Genomic DNA, 14,269 nt, shown 5'->3' with positions numbered 1-14,269 from the left:
CACAGCTGAGTCACCAACAGCTTAATGTTTACGTCAAGAAGCACAGAATTTTTAGTTTTTCACAGAATCTGGTTAGAGCAAACATTTTATTTTTGGCAAATTTTTATATGAGAAATGTCAAAAAAACTGATTTTGATGGAAGGGTTTTGGGAAATATTATAATTTTAAGCTCAGACTTGATTAAGCTCTCCAATGGAACAACACACCACAGATGAGTAGTTCGAAGACTATTGGAAATTGTTGCTGTTTTGACAGTTTCTTGCAGATAAATGCTGTGAGATTGCTGTTGTTTTTCTAAAATGCCAACCCACTGGCAGGTTTGGAAGTTCAGAGGGTTAAGTGTTGTGCAAAGATAATTATACTAAAATTATATACAACTGCTACAATGAGCTTTACCTCACTCAGCGACAACATTTAAAAGCTGACAATACACTAAAGAATGATGAGTAACATGAATTTAATATAACAGAAAACTGAACATGCCTGCCAGGGAGCCATAATCAAGTCTACTGCCAAGATGACCTTAATTTTCCCCGTTCTCTGACATTTTATCGACAAAACGTTTCATCAGTTAATCAACAAAGCATTTGTCACATTACTCAGTAATGAAAAAAAAATGTTAATTTGCTACCCTACTGTAAGCTGATGAAGAGGTTAATCAAAATCAATCTGAAAATGGTCTTAATTTGCAGAAAAACAGTGCCTCTATTCACCTAAAAAAAGGAAAAAAACAACAAACACACAGCAAAATGTACTTAGTCTCAATGCAAAGTACTTAAGATTAAGCTTGAACTTTGGTGTGTTTGTATGTCTATCGTGGTATTTGGTCTTGCCTTTGGCTTGGTCCACTACTGCTTACTGTTGACCTCGCTGATTAAAATCCATACAGCTCAGTCTTTCTCTTATGGATTTTCCCTGCACACTCTTTTATTGGCTTTTGCACAGCAAATCCTCTTTACACTTAAAAAAAAAACCAGAACAGGTTATGTCTCCATTTGGCAGTCTCTGCACAGCGCTCACCACTGTAATTTTCTCCTGGTTTAGTAGCCGGTAGAGGAGAGAGGCGGTCGCGGCAATGCTAAGTTTTGACAGCACATCATATTTATTCTGAATTTGAAGCTGCATCAGCAATGCCAATTTGCCTCTGTAAGTGCTTGTGTGTACCGACAGTTGATGGGCATATTGTAAGAACATGTCCATTAGCACTGCCTCACAAAACACTAAGTCAGCGCGGTGGGGATACTGCCATAGGAACTAGAGCTAAGAAAGTACAGTTACTACAGCAGGGAGAAGCAGAGCTGCTCACGAGGGATCTGTAACTTGTTCTGCTTCAGAGGAGCAGCATATGGACCCATTTTGCATTTCAAGTAAACAATACAACTCTGGTTTAATTAATTTTTACCGATGTAGAAAGGTCAGCTGAGAGCAAGTAGCAGATTTTATCTTGTTTTATTTTCAGCACAGTGAATGCATCAAAACACATGTTTATAACATTGCAGTGTTTGTTTTGGGGGATTTCTTCGAACACGTAGACACATGAAATATTTGTCTGCACTAGTAAACTTGGTGTGACATTTTGCATCTTGCAATATGAGCCTGTCCTAAGAGAAGCTGACAAGTGCTCTAGGGTAGATGTATGGTAACTGCAGCAAACAGAGATGGAGAGCATACACTGTGGGGCCTGCAAGACCTCAGCAGCACAAGCAGACTCTGCTCTGGGATTTCCATCACCTCCTCAGACCCCTGTTACTACCAGAGAGGCTGGGTGGATCACAACAAGCTGCCTCCCCTGATTAAAACCTTAGATAAGTGACTCTGTGACAAACTGGCTGTCATCTAAGGATGAAACACAGCCTTGAAAACATTAATTCTGCTGGCGTAGAAGAATACTACAGCTGGCAACAACTTGATTATCCTCTAATAACTGCTGCACGATGTACATACTTAAAAACAAACAGACTATCAACAGCTTAAGCGCTCGAAGCTGGACTAGATACTGTGACATTCAAAGTAGATCTGTAAAAAAATCACTTAATCCTTGGCCTGATGCAGGGAAATCCCTTACAAAATGGTTAAGCATGCAAAAATTCCCACTGTGCTATATGTCCTCTATTACTTCAGTCAAATAAGGAAAATGCAGCTCAGGTGAAATCTGAGAAATAATTTTAGCCGCTCCGAAGCAATTTAGAACAACGTGTCAGGCCTGACAATCTCCCATACACACTCTAACAGCGTGGCGAAAGCAGGGACGTCTGCCAGGCTGATTTTGGCGCTAAGCACAGCGCTAAGCCCCACTGACAAAGCCAGCTAAGAATCAGTGAAGCCTTGCAGAAGGAGTGTGACGCTGTGCCACTGTAGGGTAATGCTCTTGTAAGGGGCTCTACCTGCAGAGCCAAGGGTTCGCCTGTTTTATCCTCTTAAAATCACCAAACAGGATCAGTGAGCACATCCCTCTCACCTTTCTCCTCCAGCTGTTCCAGTCACCGGCCTGCTGCCTGTCTGAGTCCACTCATCCGTCACTTCCCACCCGTCATCCTCTCTAACCCCCTCCGAGCCCCACAACCACCACAGCTACAGTTATCAGCCATCATCAAGCATGGACTTCTGTGGAATCAATAAAAGATGCTCCACCGCTGGCTTGAATTTCTATTTCACCCGATGGAAGCATCGAAGCTCAAAAAACCCTGATGTTCAATTAATAATGCTCAGTCCATGCATCCATCCTCATACAGAGCAATGTAGTAATGAAAAATTAACTTGATACCGGCAGGTTTCTGCTGTATTGACTCTGTCCAATTCAAATATCCTTATGGAGGAAAAAGTTATTAACCATTTATTCGTCTCAAGTGAATCTATCTTTGCATTTTACATTGTGGGCAGATAATAAATCTCTATTAGCTTTAACAGGTTTTCTTACAGAGCAGTCTTAAATAAATAGGAACCATCACCACAGAAACAAAAAGATTAAGGCTCCAACTAATGAACACGTAAAGTACTAATTCATTTGGTAATTATTTTCTCAAATATTCATCTTTTAGGCTATAAAATAAAAAGAAAATTGTGAAATAAAACATCCATGGTGATGACTTTAGTTTCCATGTTCTGTCCATTTGACTGCTCAACTAATGTTAAATGTGACAAAGAAAATTAAATAAAAAAAGCTGGTAAAAGAGAATATTTGACATTTTTGCTTGAAAAACTACCTAAATTATTAGTTAAATACAAAACTAACAGCTGATTAATTTTCTGTTGATCAACTCATATATTTACAACTCATATTTTGTGACTAAAGACAAAAACTATTTAAGAAATAAATAATGAACTCTGGGGATAAGAGCAGCATTTCACAAAGTGAGATGCATACGGATTTAGTTTGGATAGAAAATTTGCATAATGGCCTGAATAATGCAAATTCTTTAAAGCTGAAATGAGGACTCAGTAAATTAATGAGTTCATCTGCAGCTATTTGTCATATTTCTAAGAAAAAGTTGCAGATATGTTCATATTCCAGCTTCATCAGTGTGGAGTTTTGTTGTTTTTAGTCGCTCTCATATGTATTTCTAAATATGATACATAACTATGAGAGAGGTGTTTCATAAGATACATAATGCAGAAACATCGTGTACTTGCTGTGATTGATTTGTGCTACTTAAAAGCTATGATGTAGCTTTGAGCTGCGTCTCCTTCTGGCCTTTGCATCGACTGCACACCTAAACTTTTATTATTTTTATTCCTGAGGAGTCGAGCTTCAAACTTTGATCAGCATCTCAGAGTTGATTCTTTGAAAGTCACGCAGCTATTCACATTTTTCAAGGTCTGTTTGTGCTTTGCAATTTCCAGACTCGTGCATCTGACCCACGAGGCTCCATTTCTAAACACCGCGATGTCGTGGAGACGGCAACATGACGTATTTAGCAAATTTAGAGGCGAGACGTGAAGCGTAGCTGCCCTTCACCTGCCTCATGAAATCCTGACCTATTCACCGTCCCCGTCTGTCAGCACACAGCCTCTCCTGTCCATCACTTCATCTGCCCTCTTTCTCGGATTCTTATCTGTGAGAAGGTTATACTACAGTCTATAGATGCTCTCTCTCATCCTGTCTGTCACCTGCGGGCCAGAAAGCTACTGGCTCTAATCTTGTATCTCTCAGCTGTTGCCACGGTGAGTGGGTTACCAGTGCCAACCCACGGCTTTATCTCTGACCAGCAGAGGAGAACCTGGGAGAGCCTATCTCATGAACACAAACACACAGCAGGACATCTGTACACCAAATACACATAAATGTACACCTTTATGCCAGACATCACATCACACACACATTCACAGATCCAGGTTTATTTTATGGGTGTTATCCGTTTCTGGCACAAGCAGGTGCAGGTGTACGTATGCAGAGTAACACGTATGTAATCTCAATACATCTCAACATGCGTGTAAAGACGTGACACACATGCATAAAAACACTCTCACGGACTCTCAGCACGCAACAACCGAGACGATGACAAGTGCTCTAAAGACTGAGATAGGACCAGAGTATTCTTTATCACTCGACGGTGCACGGCTTAATTTTAGGGACAGTTTTTTATAGTCGAGCCTGAAAGATTTATCAGCCGACTCTGCTGCCGCATTTACTCTAACACACCGAGTTAGCTCCAGTGGTGGGAGAAAGAAAAGACACTGCACAAAAATACAGAGGGAACTTATCAGTTCATTTTTTAAATCTTTTTCAATTAAATTTCAACTCTGTGCGGAAAATCGTGGGCCAAAATAAATGGCGTTTAATGTCAAACACGATAAACACTGCGGCGACTAAAACTAAGTGCTGAAATGGAAATGAGGAGTAAAACTTTTGTGAGCGAAAACGCAGCTCACTAGAGCTAAGCAAATTTGCATTTAATCAATTCGAAAAAAGGTTTTAATGCAAAGTTAGTTGCCGAGACGGCGCATCGGCGCGCACGCACACACTGGCACACTCCAAGAACTCATCACTCCAACGACATTTCATTGTGCAATCCATCTTAATCAGCTAGCCCATCAGAGACAATATATCCTCCCCTCCATCTAACTCTCCTTCTCCGGACGGAGTGATTGAGGGGTGTAAAGAGGAGGATGTTTCTGCCCACTGTCTCCTCCCCCCATATGCCCCCCTGCCTCACCCTCCTCCTCCTCCTCCTCACCAGGACGGCTCTTAAGTGCTTGTGGGTTTTTATGTTTGTAGTGTTTTATAGGAGTGGGCAGGAGCCAGGGGCTGTAAAAGTGTGGAAGGAAGGAGGGAGGGAGGGAGGCTGGATGGGGAGGAGGAGGAGAAGGAGGAGTAGTAGGAGGAGGAGTGCGGAGTTACTGTAAATCCAATCTTTATTGAGGGAGACACAAACGACAAACAGCACCCAACCAGCCTCCCTGCAACGCCCAGCTCACCTGATCAATGGCAGCTGCTGACTGAGGGAAGGAGAGGAGGAAGGGAGGAAGGAGGAAACAGCAGGAAGCAGCACATAACCAAGTCTCCACCTGTTAACTCACTGCTATTTGTATGCGATACACACAAGCAAGTCCGTGTGCTTCTCTTCATTCGTACATGTGTGTTTTTGAGTGCCTGTAATCAATTGCTCCCCACCAGCCAGGCCTGGGATCCCCCCTCCCGACCTACCTACCAGTCTGCCAGTATAGCGTATAATTGGCCACAGTTGGCTTCAATTGAATGTTTGCTGCCTTAGGGGCTAAATGATGCTTCAAGGCTTTTCAGAGCAGCCAGAGAAAATCCACAACACTCCCCTCCACATGTCAAAAACCACAAGCGCTGCTCTGGCTGCTTTCTGACGCCACAGCTTTGCAGCTTTAGATCTGCAACAGGAGGCGAAGTCTGCGAGTTTCTAAATGAGTGTAAGTAACGGCATCGACGCCTGTTAGCTGCTTTCTTTTATTTCAACGCCATATCTCTTTAAGTGCGAATGGCATCACTCAAAGCCTCTTAGTCAATCAGTTAGTCATCGAGTGGAAAGGTCAGTCGCTTAGTCAACAAAATGACCACAGAGACAGTCAGCTGGCCAGCCAATCAGTCAGACAGAAAAAGGATGATGGGGCTCTGCTGCCCAAAGCTCCTTTGAGGGTATCCTGTACCTGCTTGTTGCCATGGCAATGCAGTCGGAGATTTAAATACGAGCCTGTGTCCTCCTCTCCCTGTCTCTCTTTTATCTTCTTCTTTTCACTCCTCCAGACTCCCCTCTTGCTTTTTGTCAGTCTGTGTGCTGACTCTCTCTCACGCTGTCTCTCAGTCATGCTTCCCCTGGCGTTGTTGAGTTTTCCAGCCTCCCTCCCTCCCTCACCTTGTCTCGTCCTCTCTGCTAAATGACATTTTACTAGCTGTTTCCTCTTGTTAAGTCCATGCTACTTTGCATCTGGCGACTCTGTAAAAGCTCTTGTAAAACACACAATCAAACACAAAGTCGCCTCTCCAGACGCACACAGACAGTCACTCGCTGCATATACACACATAATTAGTTGAACATTTGCGGGCAGGTGCATGTGTGAGGGCTCGCGAGCACAAACACAAGCAGTAAAGCTGTAAATGAGAGTCAACTATCAACATATTCCCTGGGTGCTGGCACAGCGCACACCTGCTGACAGTCAGCTGCCAATGAAGATCTATCATTTTCTACTACAGCCTCATCGCAGAGCATCATTTAGGCGTGCTGGCCTGCCACACTGTCCTCTGATGATTCCCCCGTGCCAAGACAGTGATTAAATTTCCCCCAAATGCCCAAACATTTCCCTTATGGGAAAAGGTCTTGAATGGAAGAACTGGCTTCTGGCTCCATCTAATGGTCACTAGAAAAACAATAATCCTACTTGTAGTTGCCTGAAAACAACTTCTGATGGAAGGAAACCAGTAATGTCAGCCAAATAACGGTTTCGAAATACAGATTTTAAAACAAGGCCATTTTCATGAAGATCGCATGAGTTTTAAATCAAAATATACAGTACCGTTCAAAAGTGTGGGGTCACTTTAAAATGTCCTTATTTTTGAAAGAAAAGCAGTTTTTTTTTATCAATGAAGATATCATTAAATGATTCAGAAATACAGTCTAGACATTGTTAATGTGGTAGATGACTATAGCATTTTGTATTTACAGGTAAGATGGTTAAAATGACTGTCTATTTGTCGCTTACTTAACTGGACACTATTGCACCTGTTTGTCTACGGAAAATAGCATTACTTAAACTCTCGTCATTTGACAAATTTAGTACAACTCTTTTTTAATTTCAATAAAAGTATTGTCTAAGGAGGTATTTCTTTTATTTTTATTATATCAGGTATTCTGTTCTTGCATGGTGGCTCTGTGATAAAAAACAAACATTAAGAAATAGAAAAAAGGAGCCATTAAAGTTACAAAAATTGCTTCATTTGGCAGAAAATTAAATGGCAACAACATTCATTTATCATTACAACTGGTTATCTAGCAAAAATTAACACATTCTAATTAGCTAAAGCTTCTCAAAAGTCAGACGATTTATAGGCGTTTCTTTGTTTAGCATAGTTTAAAACACTAAATATATTTCGGGTTGGGACAAAACAAGATATTTGTAAATGTCATTTCTGTTTTCAGTGCGTATGATCAACATTTTCTTGACACTAAATCAACTAAATGAAAAACTGAATAATATAAAATCAAAAAAGTCAAAGGTTAACTGATAACAAAAATGATCATTAGTTGCAGCACTAGCTAGCTGATGTAAACGCAAACACAACAGCTGACAGATGTTACCAGATGTGGTGTCCCAAACCAAATGGCTGGGGGATACTACATAAACAGCACATAAACAAACAATGTATTCTCGGTGTGAGAAATCCTAACAAGCCTTCCAAGTTAAATACACTCACAGTATTTCCAAACCATTTATTTTGTGTCTTTCTAGCATCGTAAACTGCGGCTCATGTGGTGCATAATAGGCCTATGATTAGCTGTCTACACTGACAGCTGCTTTAGTCGAAGGAGTTGGTGGGCTTTTAAAAGTCACATCAGTTTAACTCGTGTTGTTCCAAATAGGTTATTCCAAAGCAGTCTGTTCATGATGACTGTATTATTGAGACATAACGTGAATGCTAGCTATGCTTTTATGGATTTTTTTATTATTTCCAAGCAGCAACTTAGCAATTCTTCTGACTATTCTGTCTGTGCACTAATTTAAAGAAAACTTTACAGCATGTTGGAAACCATATGAAACCCTTTAGTAATCTGCACCACACACTGAGAAAACATAATACCCTTAATCACAGCACAAACTTCCCTCACAGGTGCCATGTGCTAAATTTATGTACTGACTGGAAGCTGCGGACAGTTTGTGAACAGATAATCCTTTCTCGTGTTTCCTTCTGGTCGGCTCTTCCACATATTGCTGTTGTTCGGCAGCCTTAGTAATTTGTCTGCTAATGTGAATTCTGTTGCCAGAAACCTGAGAGTACTTTTGAGATTTAAGCTTGAATCTTTTTTATTTATTTTTTTCTATTTAACTTTTATTTAACCAGGAGAGATCCCATTGAGCTGAAAAGCCTCTTTTTAAAGTGAGTCCTGGTCAAGATGGGCAGCAGCAAACACAAAGCACAGTTATAAAATTACACAGTCAAAACAGAATTAAAATATGGACAAAAACAAACAAAAAAAACTTTAATTTACAAGTTATGAAAAACAAGTGCATGTTGTGGAAATGGCCTCAAGAACTCATAGTTAGATTTAAAGGCACTCAATGAGATTAACTTGGTTAATTTCCAGTCTTTCTGCAACATATTCCAGGCAGAACGGGCAGAATAAACAAAAGCCTTTTCACCCCGTTCAGTACGAACATATGGAATAGAAAGCAACAAATGATCTTGTGAACAGAGCGAGTGAAGATCAGAACTTTTCTGAGCAGTTAAGGAGCAAATGTAGGTAAGCAGTAGTCCAAGTACTGCCTTGTATTTGAAAGTATAACAATAATGGATCATGTGTGAAGCTTTATTCAAAAAAAAAAAAAAAAAAGGTGTCCAGTTCTGCATCCTTCATTTAAGAACCATCTACAAAATTAAACCAACGCTCTCTCAGTCTGACCGGCAAAATGTCATTCATGCACTTATTTTCTCCATTCTCAACAACTGTAACTCCCTCGATGTTGGCATGAAACAAAAGTCACTATTTGAAAATCCAGCAACTCGGTTTCATACTGACACACATCACCCCAATCCTGGCTGTTGTCCACTGGCTTTCTGTGTGTTGTAGAATTGGTTTTCAGACATCACTAGTCACTTTTAGCACACATGGTCTGGCCTTCAGCTATATCGCAGAATGTTGACACCATATGAAGCCACTTGCAGCCTCAGATCGAGGTTTAAATCTAAAGGTGACAATGTGTTTGCCATCAGGAAACCTCAGCTTTAGAACAACCTGTCTGAGGAGATGAGGCTCACAAAATCTGTGACTTTTTAAAAACACATCTCAGAACCAATTTTACCAGGCTTGCTTCAATGCGATGTCATTGTATTACTGCTTATTAAGGTTTCATTGATCTTATTTATCCCATCTGTATTTAGATCCCCATTGTGCTAGTTGCATTTTTGGGTCTTTTGTCTTCTTGTTTGAGCTTTTATTCTAATTTCTTCTTTATTTTGCTTTTCTCTGTTTGGCTTTATTGCCTGGCTGTTATTTTATCTTCTTCTTTATCTATTAAATTACTTTGTAAGCTCTTGCTTTTGAAAGCAATAATAAATAAAGTTAACCTTTAAAATAAATCACTGGTAACCACGCAGGATAATAAACTACACACTGGCATAGCTAAAAGCACACATACCTGCATTGACAATAGCGTCTATCTCCAGCTTGGTGATGTCGCCATTGTAGACGGAAATCTTCTGGTCCAATTTTTCATTCCTCGGGTAGCGACTTGGCTCAGAGCCACCTGATAATGAGACACACAAGTACAGTGTGTTCAGTCCATGGACTGCATAAAAGAAGTGGACGTAGCCGATGGGACGTCTCCCGCTGGTTTGTGGACTATCGCTTTAAAGCCTCCAGTTTCTCATTTTTCTCTTTCCATCTTGTTTTTTTTATAGTCAGATATGACTATATTTGGACGAGGATAAAGCTGAGAAAAAGTGAGGGGTGGATCTGACTGAGAACCTGAGGACACCGGGTGAAAGATGATAATGACTTGTCAATTACAAGGTAACCACACCCTAAAACACTACGACCTTATCATCCATTTTACTCTAATTGTATCAGAGTTTACAAATGGAACTTTATGCTCAATTGAAAGAGACATGAAGCTAATGACTGAGTGCATGAACTGTTGTTAAAATGTTAGCTGAGGTAACAAATCAAATGAAAATTTTGCTCATTTTCTCACATACTTCTATAAAATTGAACTTTCTAGAATCTGGCTGGTAGAATGAACGCAGGTTTTATAGCAGCTCCATGCCAGCTTTATTTTAAATCTGCACAAGGAATATGTTTTGATACTTAATCAAAATGTACACCATAAGACTATAAAATGTGACTGAAATCACATGGTACCTATACATTTAAAGAGAAACTACAGAAAATAATGTGTGCTCTTTGTTTACTCCGTCTATGAGTGTTGGTATATCTTTGCAGTGAAGCAGGGGATGTTCCAGGATATAGAGAAAAAAATGCAAAACCATAAATTCCTCGGAGCTTCAGTAAAAAGCAACTGGACTTCTCTTTTAGGTTCTTGAAGATGTTTCTCATGTTTTCTCATCCAAGTTCTGAACTGTCCAGCTTATTTTTACTGAAGGTTACTATGACCTGGATAACTGACAAACACAAGAAAACAGTTTGAACTGCAGTATTACAATAGTTCTGCGATACTGTGCATTGCTGTTGTCCTCTATTGTGGTCTACAGTGAAGAGACTTTACATGTGTCTATTCTGGATGTCCATTTCACACAGATTTCAATCATCCTGGTTATAGATTCAGGTTCTAACTTTACATGTAAACCCACTTAACTTGCAATTCTGTTTGCAATTTCAAAGAGTAAACACCCACACACTGACTCTAGTGATCTAATTTTATCACTTTTTCAATAAAGTTTTGCTCAGCTACATTAGTTGTGATTCTTGCTGCAAGAATTACACTATTCAACGCTGATTCCAAAATAAAAGGATAAATTATATTAATGGTACATTCATTTAACTGCTGGAAAAGAAAACTGCCCTGTTATGAGTGTAAAAAGCCTAGAATAAATATTATTGATGGTCTACATTTCTCGGGGAAATTATTTCCATAATACTGAACATAAATGTCCTATATTTTTGCATACAAGGTGCTACGAAATCTAGATTGTCTCTCATAATCTGAAAATGCTATTGGTGTCCATATGCAGTTATTTGATGTTTATGTGGGATCAAATCTGATAACATGACTCTGAAAAGATCACACCACCACCAAACTCTGAATGAACCTGACGGTGACTGATGCTGGGTGTCTGACCTGCAGCCGGAGTCCACACTGGGATGTCATCCAGCGGCACAGAGCCAGAAGTCCTGTGGTATTGACGTCTGTCCTTCACGGACAGAGACAGCAAGAAGTCTGAGGAAAAAGTCAGAGAAAGAAAAAAGAACTGTAAGTAAGCTGTTAGTGAGATTATATAGATATATGTATACAGTCGATAGCTTTTATTTAATTACTTTGTCCATGGTAGATTAATACTGAAGACATCAATGCTATAAAAGATACATATGGAATTATGTTGTAAACAAAAAATGTTAATCTTCAGCATTAAGCAACAATGTACAAAATAATACAAATAAACAAAAAGCATTGAATGAGAATGTGTATATGTATATATATTTGGTAAATATTTCCTGATTTCAAGAAAAAGACACAAACATGATACTTCTAGAAGACTGAAGAAAAGCTTGAAGAACACACTAAGTTTCTAAAAACACCTACTGCATGTAGTGAACTAAAGAGACTGATAATCTTTGTGTTTCAGTTTTTTCTAGACCAGATTTACTTTATGAAGACAGCAAATTATGATGAGTATACATTTTTCACAAGCTTATATAATATGGAGTACGCCCTACAGCTGTAACGCTACATCAATATCACCGAGTTATTTTCTCATCACTTTCAATTTCTAGTCAATATGCTTGACATTCGAAGAGTTAAATAAGCAATTACTTCATAATCGATGAAAATGATCATTAGCTGAAGCCTAAATGTGTATATAACATTCCTTGTCTGCCTTGCATTGAGTTTTTAATATATATTTAATGTGTCCCTTGAGTTTAGTGGATCAGCTCTACTTGGACATTACAGAGAACATAATGTTCTAACATAGTCTACACTTTCAGGTCTAATATGTTAGTCTGGAGTCTGCACTTTGTTCATACCATCATCATGCACTTTAAATGAATATGGCTGGTTTTTGTCTTCTGACATCTGACAGGCATCAAGTCAGAGTCTGACAACTGAACAGCATTTCAGCAGGTTTGGTGCCATCAGTGGCATCCTCAGGTGTGAATGTCTGAGGTAATAACCCTGAATGTGGTATGAACAGGGTCCAAATGTTTTGTTTGCTTGTTCTTACACCAAAGTAAGACACATTATAGAAACAGCTCTACATTGATTCATCTCTCATTCTGATCATGTGTTAAGGAAGAAACTGAAAAATAATATGACATAGTTGATCAAAAAGGCTACAAGATTATTTTACTGATCGCAAATGTCTGATCTGTTCACTAAAGTCAGAATATTTTTCAAACACAACAAGTGTTTTATTCTTATTCCATTTGTCTTGCAGCAGAATATCTGTAGATGTGACATTATTGTGTGTATGGATGCTTCTCAGACCTACGTGCATAAAAAGACGTCTGTAATTGAAACAGGTAGCCAATTGCAATGAATATGAATCTTTTTTTTCATACATTGGTGGAGTTAGATCCACTAACATTTAGCTATGAGCAGAATTTCTTTTTGTTTGTTTGCTTTATGTCAGAAACACATTCGGCAGATTTGCTCTTATTATTAGTTGTCGTTTATTTTGCGTATTGTGCAATGGGCCTTCATGATTGAACTTTAGCCCTCACTAGCACCTGTTCCTCTTCCAGGATTACTTAAAGGGCTTGCCATCCAAATTATTATTTACTTATTTAAATCCTCATGAATGCGACTAATTTCAAACCACACATTTTGAGAACAACTTGTCAAGCTGGCCTGCACTGATTGTGATATTTACATTGAAAATAGAATAAGCACTTAAAAAATTAAGGAAGGGTGACATTGCATTCCCAGCATATCTCATTATAAGGTGAAGTTACACTGAAATAACTTGAAAATGGTGCAATTATAGGTTAAAATATAAAGACTGCTGGACTGAGCCTCTGGGTGTTGTAAAAAGAAATTAAAACTTCTCGGCCTTGGTTGAACACTCTCACCCTTGGTCTCCTTCCAGTCTCCCTGAGGAGAGTCCAGGTTAACTTTTTTGAGGGCCATGGCGGTGAAGGATCCTGTGTGGACACACTGGACCAGCGTGGCTGCGCTGACTCCGAGGACAGCACCGAGGGCCAACTTGCCCAGCCAGCCTCTCCTTGCCCGGGGTGAGGAGGACCCGTTCACCTGACTGGACTTCCAAACCGCTGCTGTCACTGTTGTCGTTGAGAGCCTGGCAGCCCGGGGGGCAACGTTAATATGGCCGTGGAGCAGACCTGTTGCTGGCTGCCCTCCCTGCTGGGGGCTCCCTGGAGTTAGGATGTGCTTGAACTTGACACCGGCTCGGGACAGCGGGCCAGTGGTAAGCAGGGTTTTGACATGTGAAACCCGAGCTGACATTTGCAGTGCCATGACTGACATACACCGAGGAGGATAATGGTTCGTGCTGCTACTGCTCTGTGTCGGTCACACTGTCGTTCTGTTTCGTTTTCGATACGAACACACCTCCCACAGTCACTTCCCATGTGCCATTTTTGTTTTGGAAGTTAAAGTGTGGAATGTACCATTTGCAAGGGGACGCTAACTGACGTCACTAAAATAAATAATAGTTTCTTTATGTATCAGGCATTATATAGTATCCAGAGCCGGTATCGGACGGTTAATAATGTTAACTATGAAATAACTCTGCTATAGAACAACTATTTCACGTCAGCTTTTAATTTCATACCGACGACAGACCCCGACTTGAGAGATATGGAAGAGCTGAGACCAACGACCACAAGTTTGTGCCTCCTTCATGACTATCGGAAATTTTGCTATTACATGAAGATGCCATACAGACCGACTAAAC

At 39.9% G+C, this 14,269-nt stretch overlaps 1 protein-coding gene across 3 annotated transcripts in view; it reads right to left on the bottom strand.

Moving 5' to 3' along the window:
- macrod1 (mono-ADP ribosylhydrolase 1) overlaps positions 1-13,974 on the bottom strand; it is a 134,838-nt gene extending 120,864 nt beyond the window's left edge. For all 3 annotated transcript variants that reach the window (XM_022203272.2, XM_022203273.2, XM_051954450.1), the window contains exons 1-3: positions 13,425-13,974; positions 11,476-11,574; positions 9,817-9,924 (exon numbers count right to left, since the gene is read on the bottom strand). In XM_022203272.2, coding sequence (XP_022058964.2) covers positions 9,817-9,924; positions 11,476-11,574; positions 13,425-13,839 — 622 coding nt within the window. In that variant the 5' untranslated portion in view covers positions 13,840-13,974. The remainder of the gene's footprint in view (positions 1-9,816; positions 9,925-11,475; positions 11,575-13,424) is intronic.
- Between the last annotated feature and the right edge of the window lie 295 nt (positions 13,975-14,269).

This window comes from Acanthochromis polyacanthus, chromosome 10, assembly GCF_021347895.1.
Source record: "Acanthochromis polyacanthus isolate Apoly-LR-REF ecotype Palm Island chromosome 10, KAUST_Apoly_ChrSc, whole genome shotgun sequence".
NCBI lineage: Eukaryota > Metazoa > Chordata > Actinopteri > Pomacentridae > Acanthochromis > Acanthochromis polyacanthus.
This window is presented reverse-complemented; position numbering and strand designations above follow the sequence as displayed.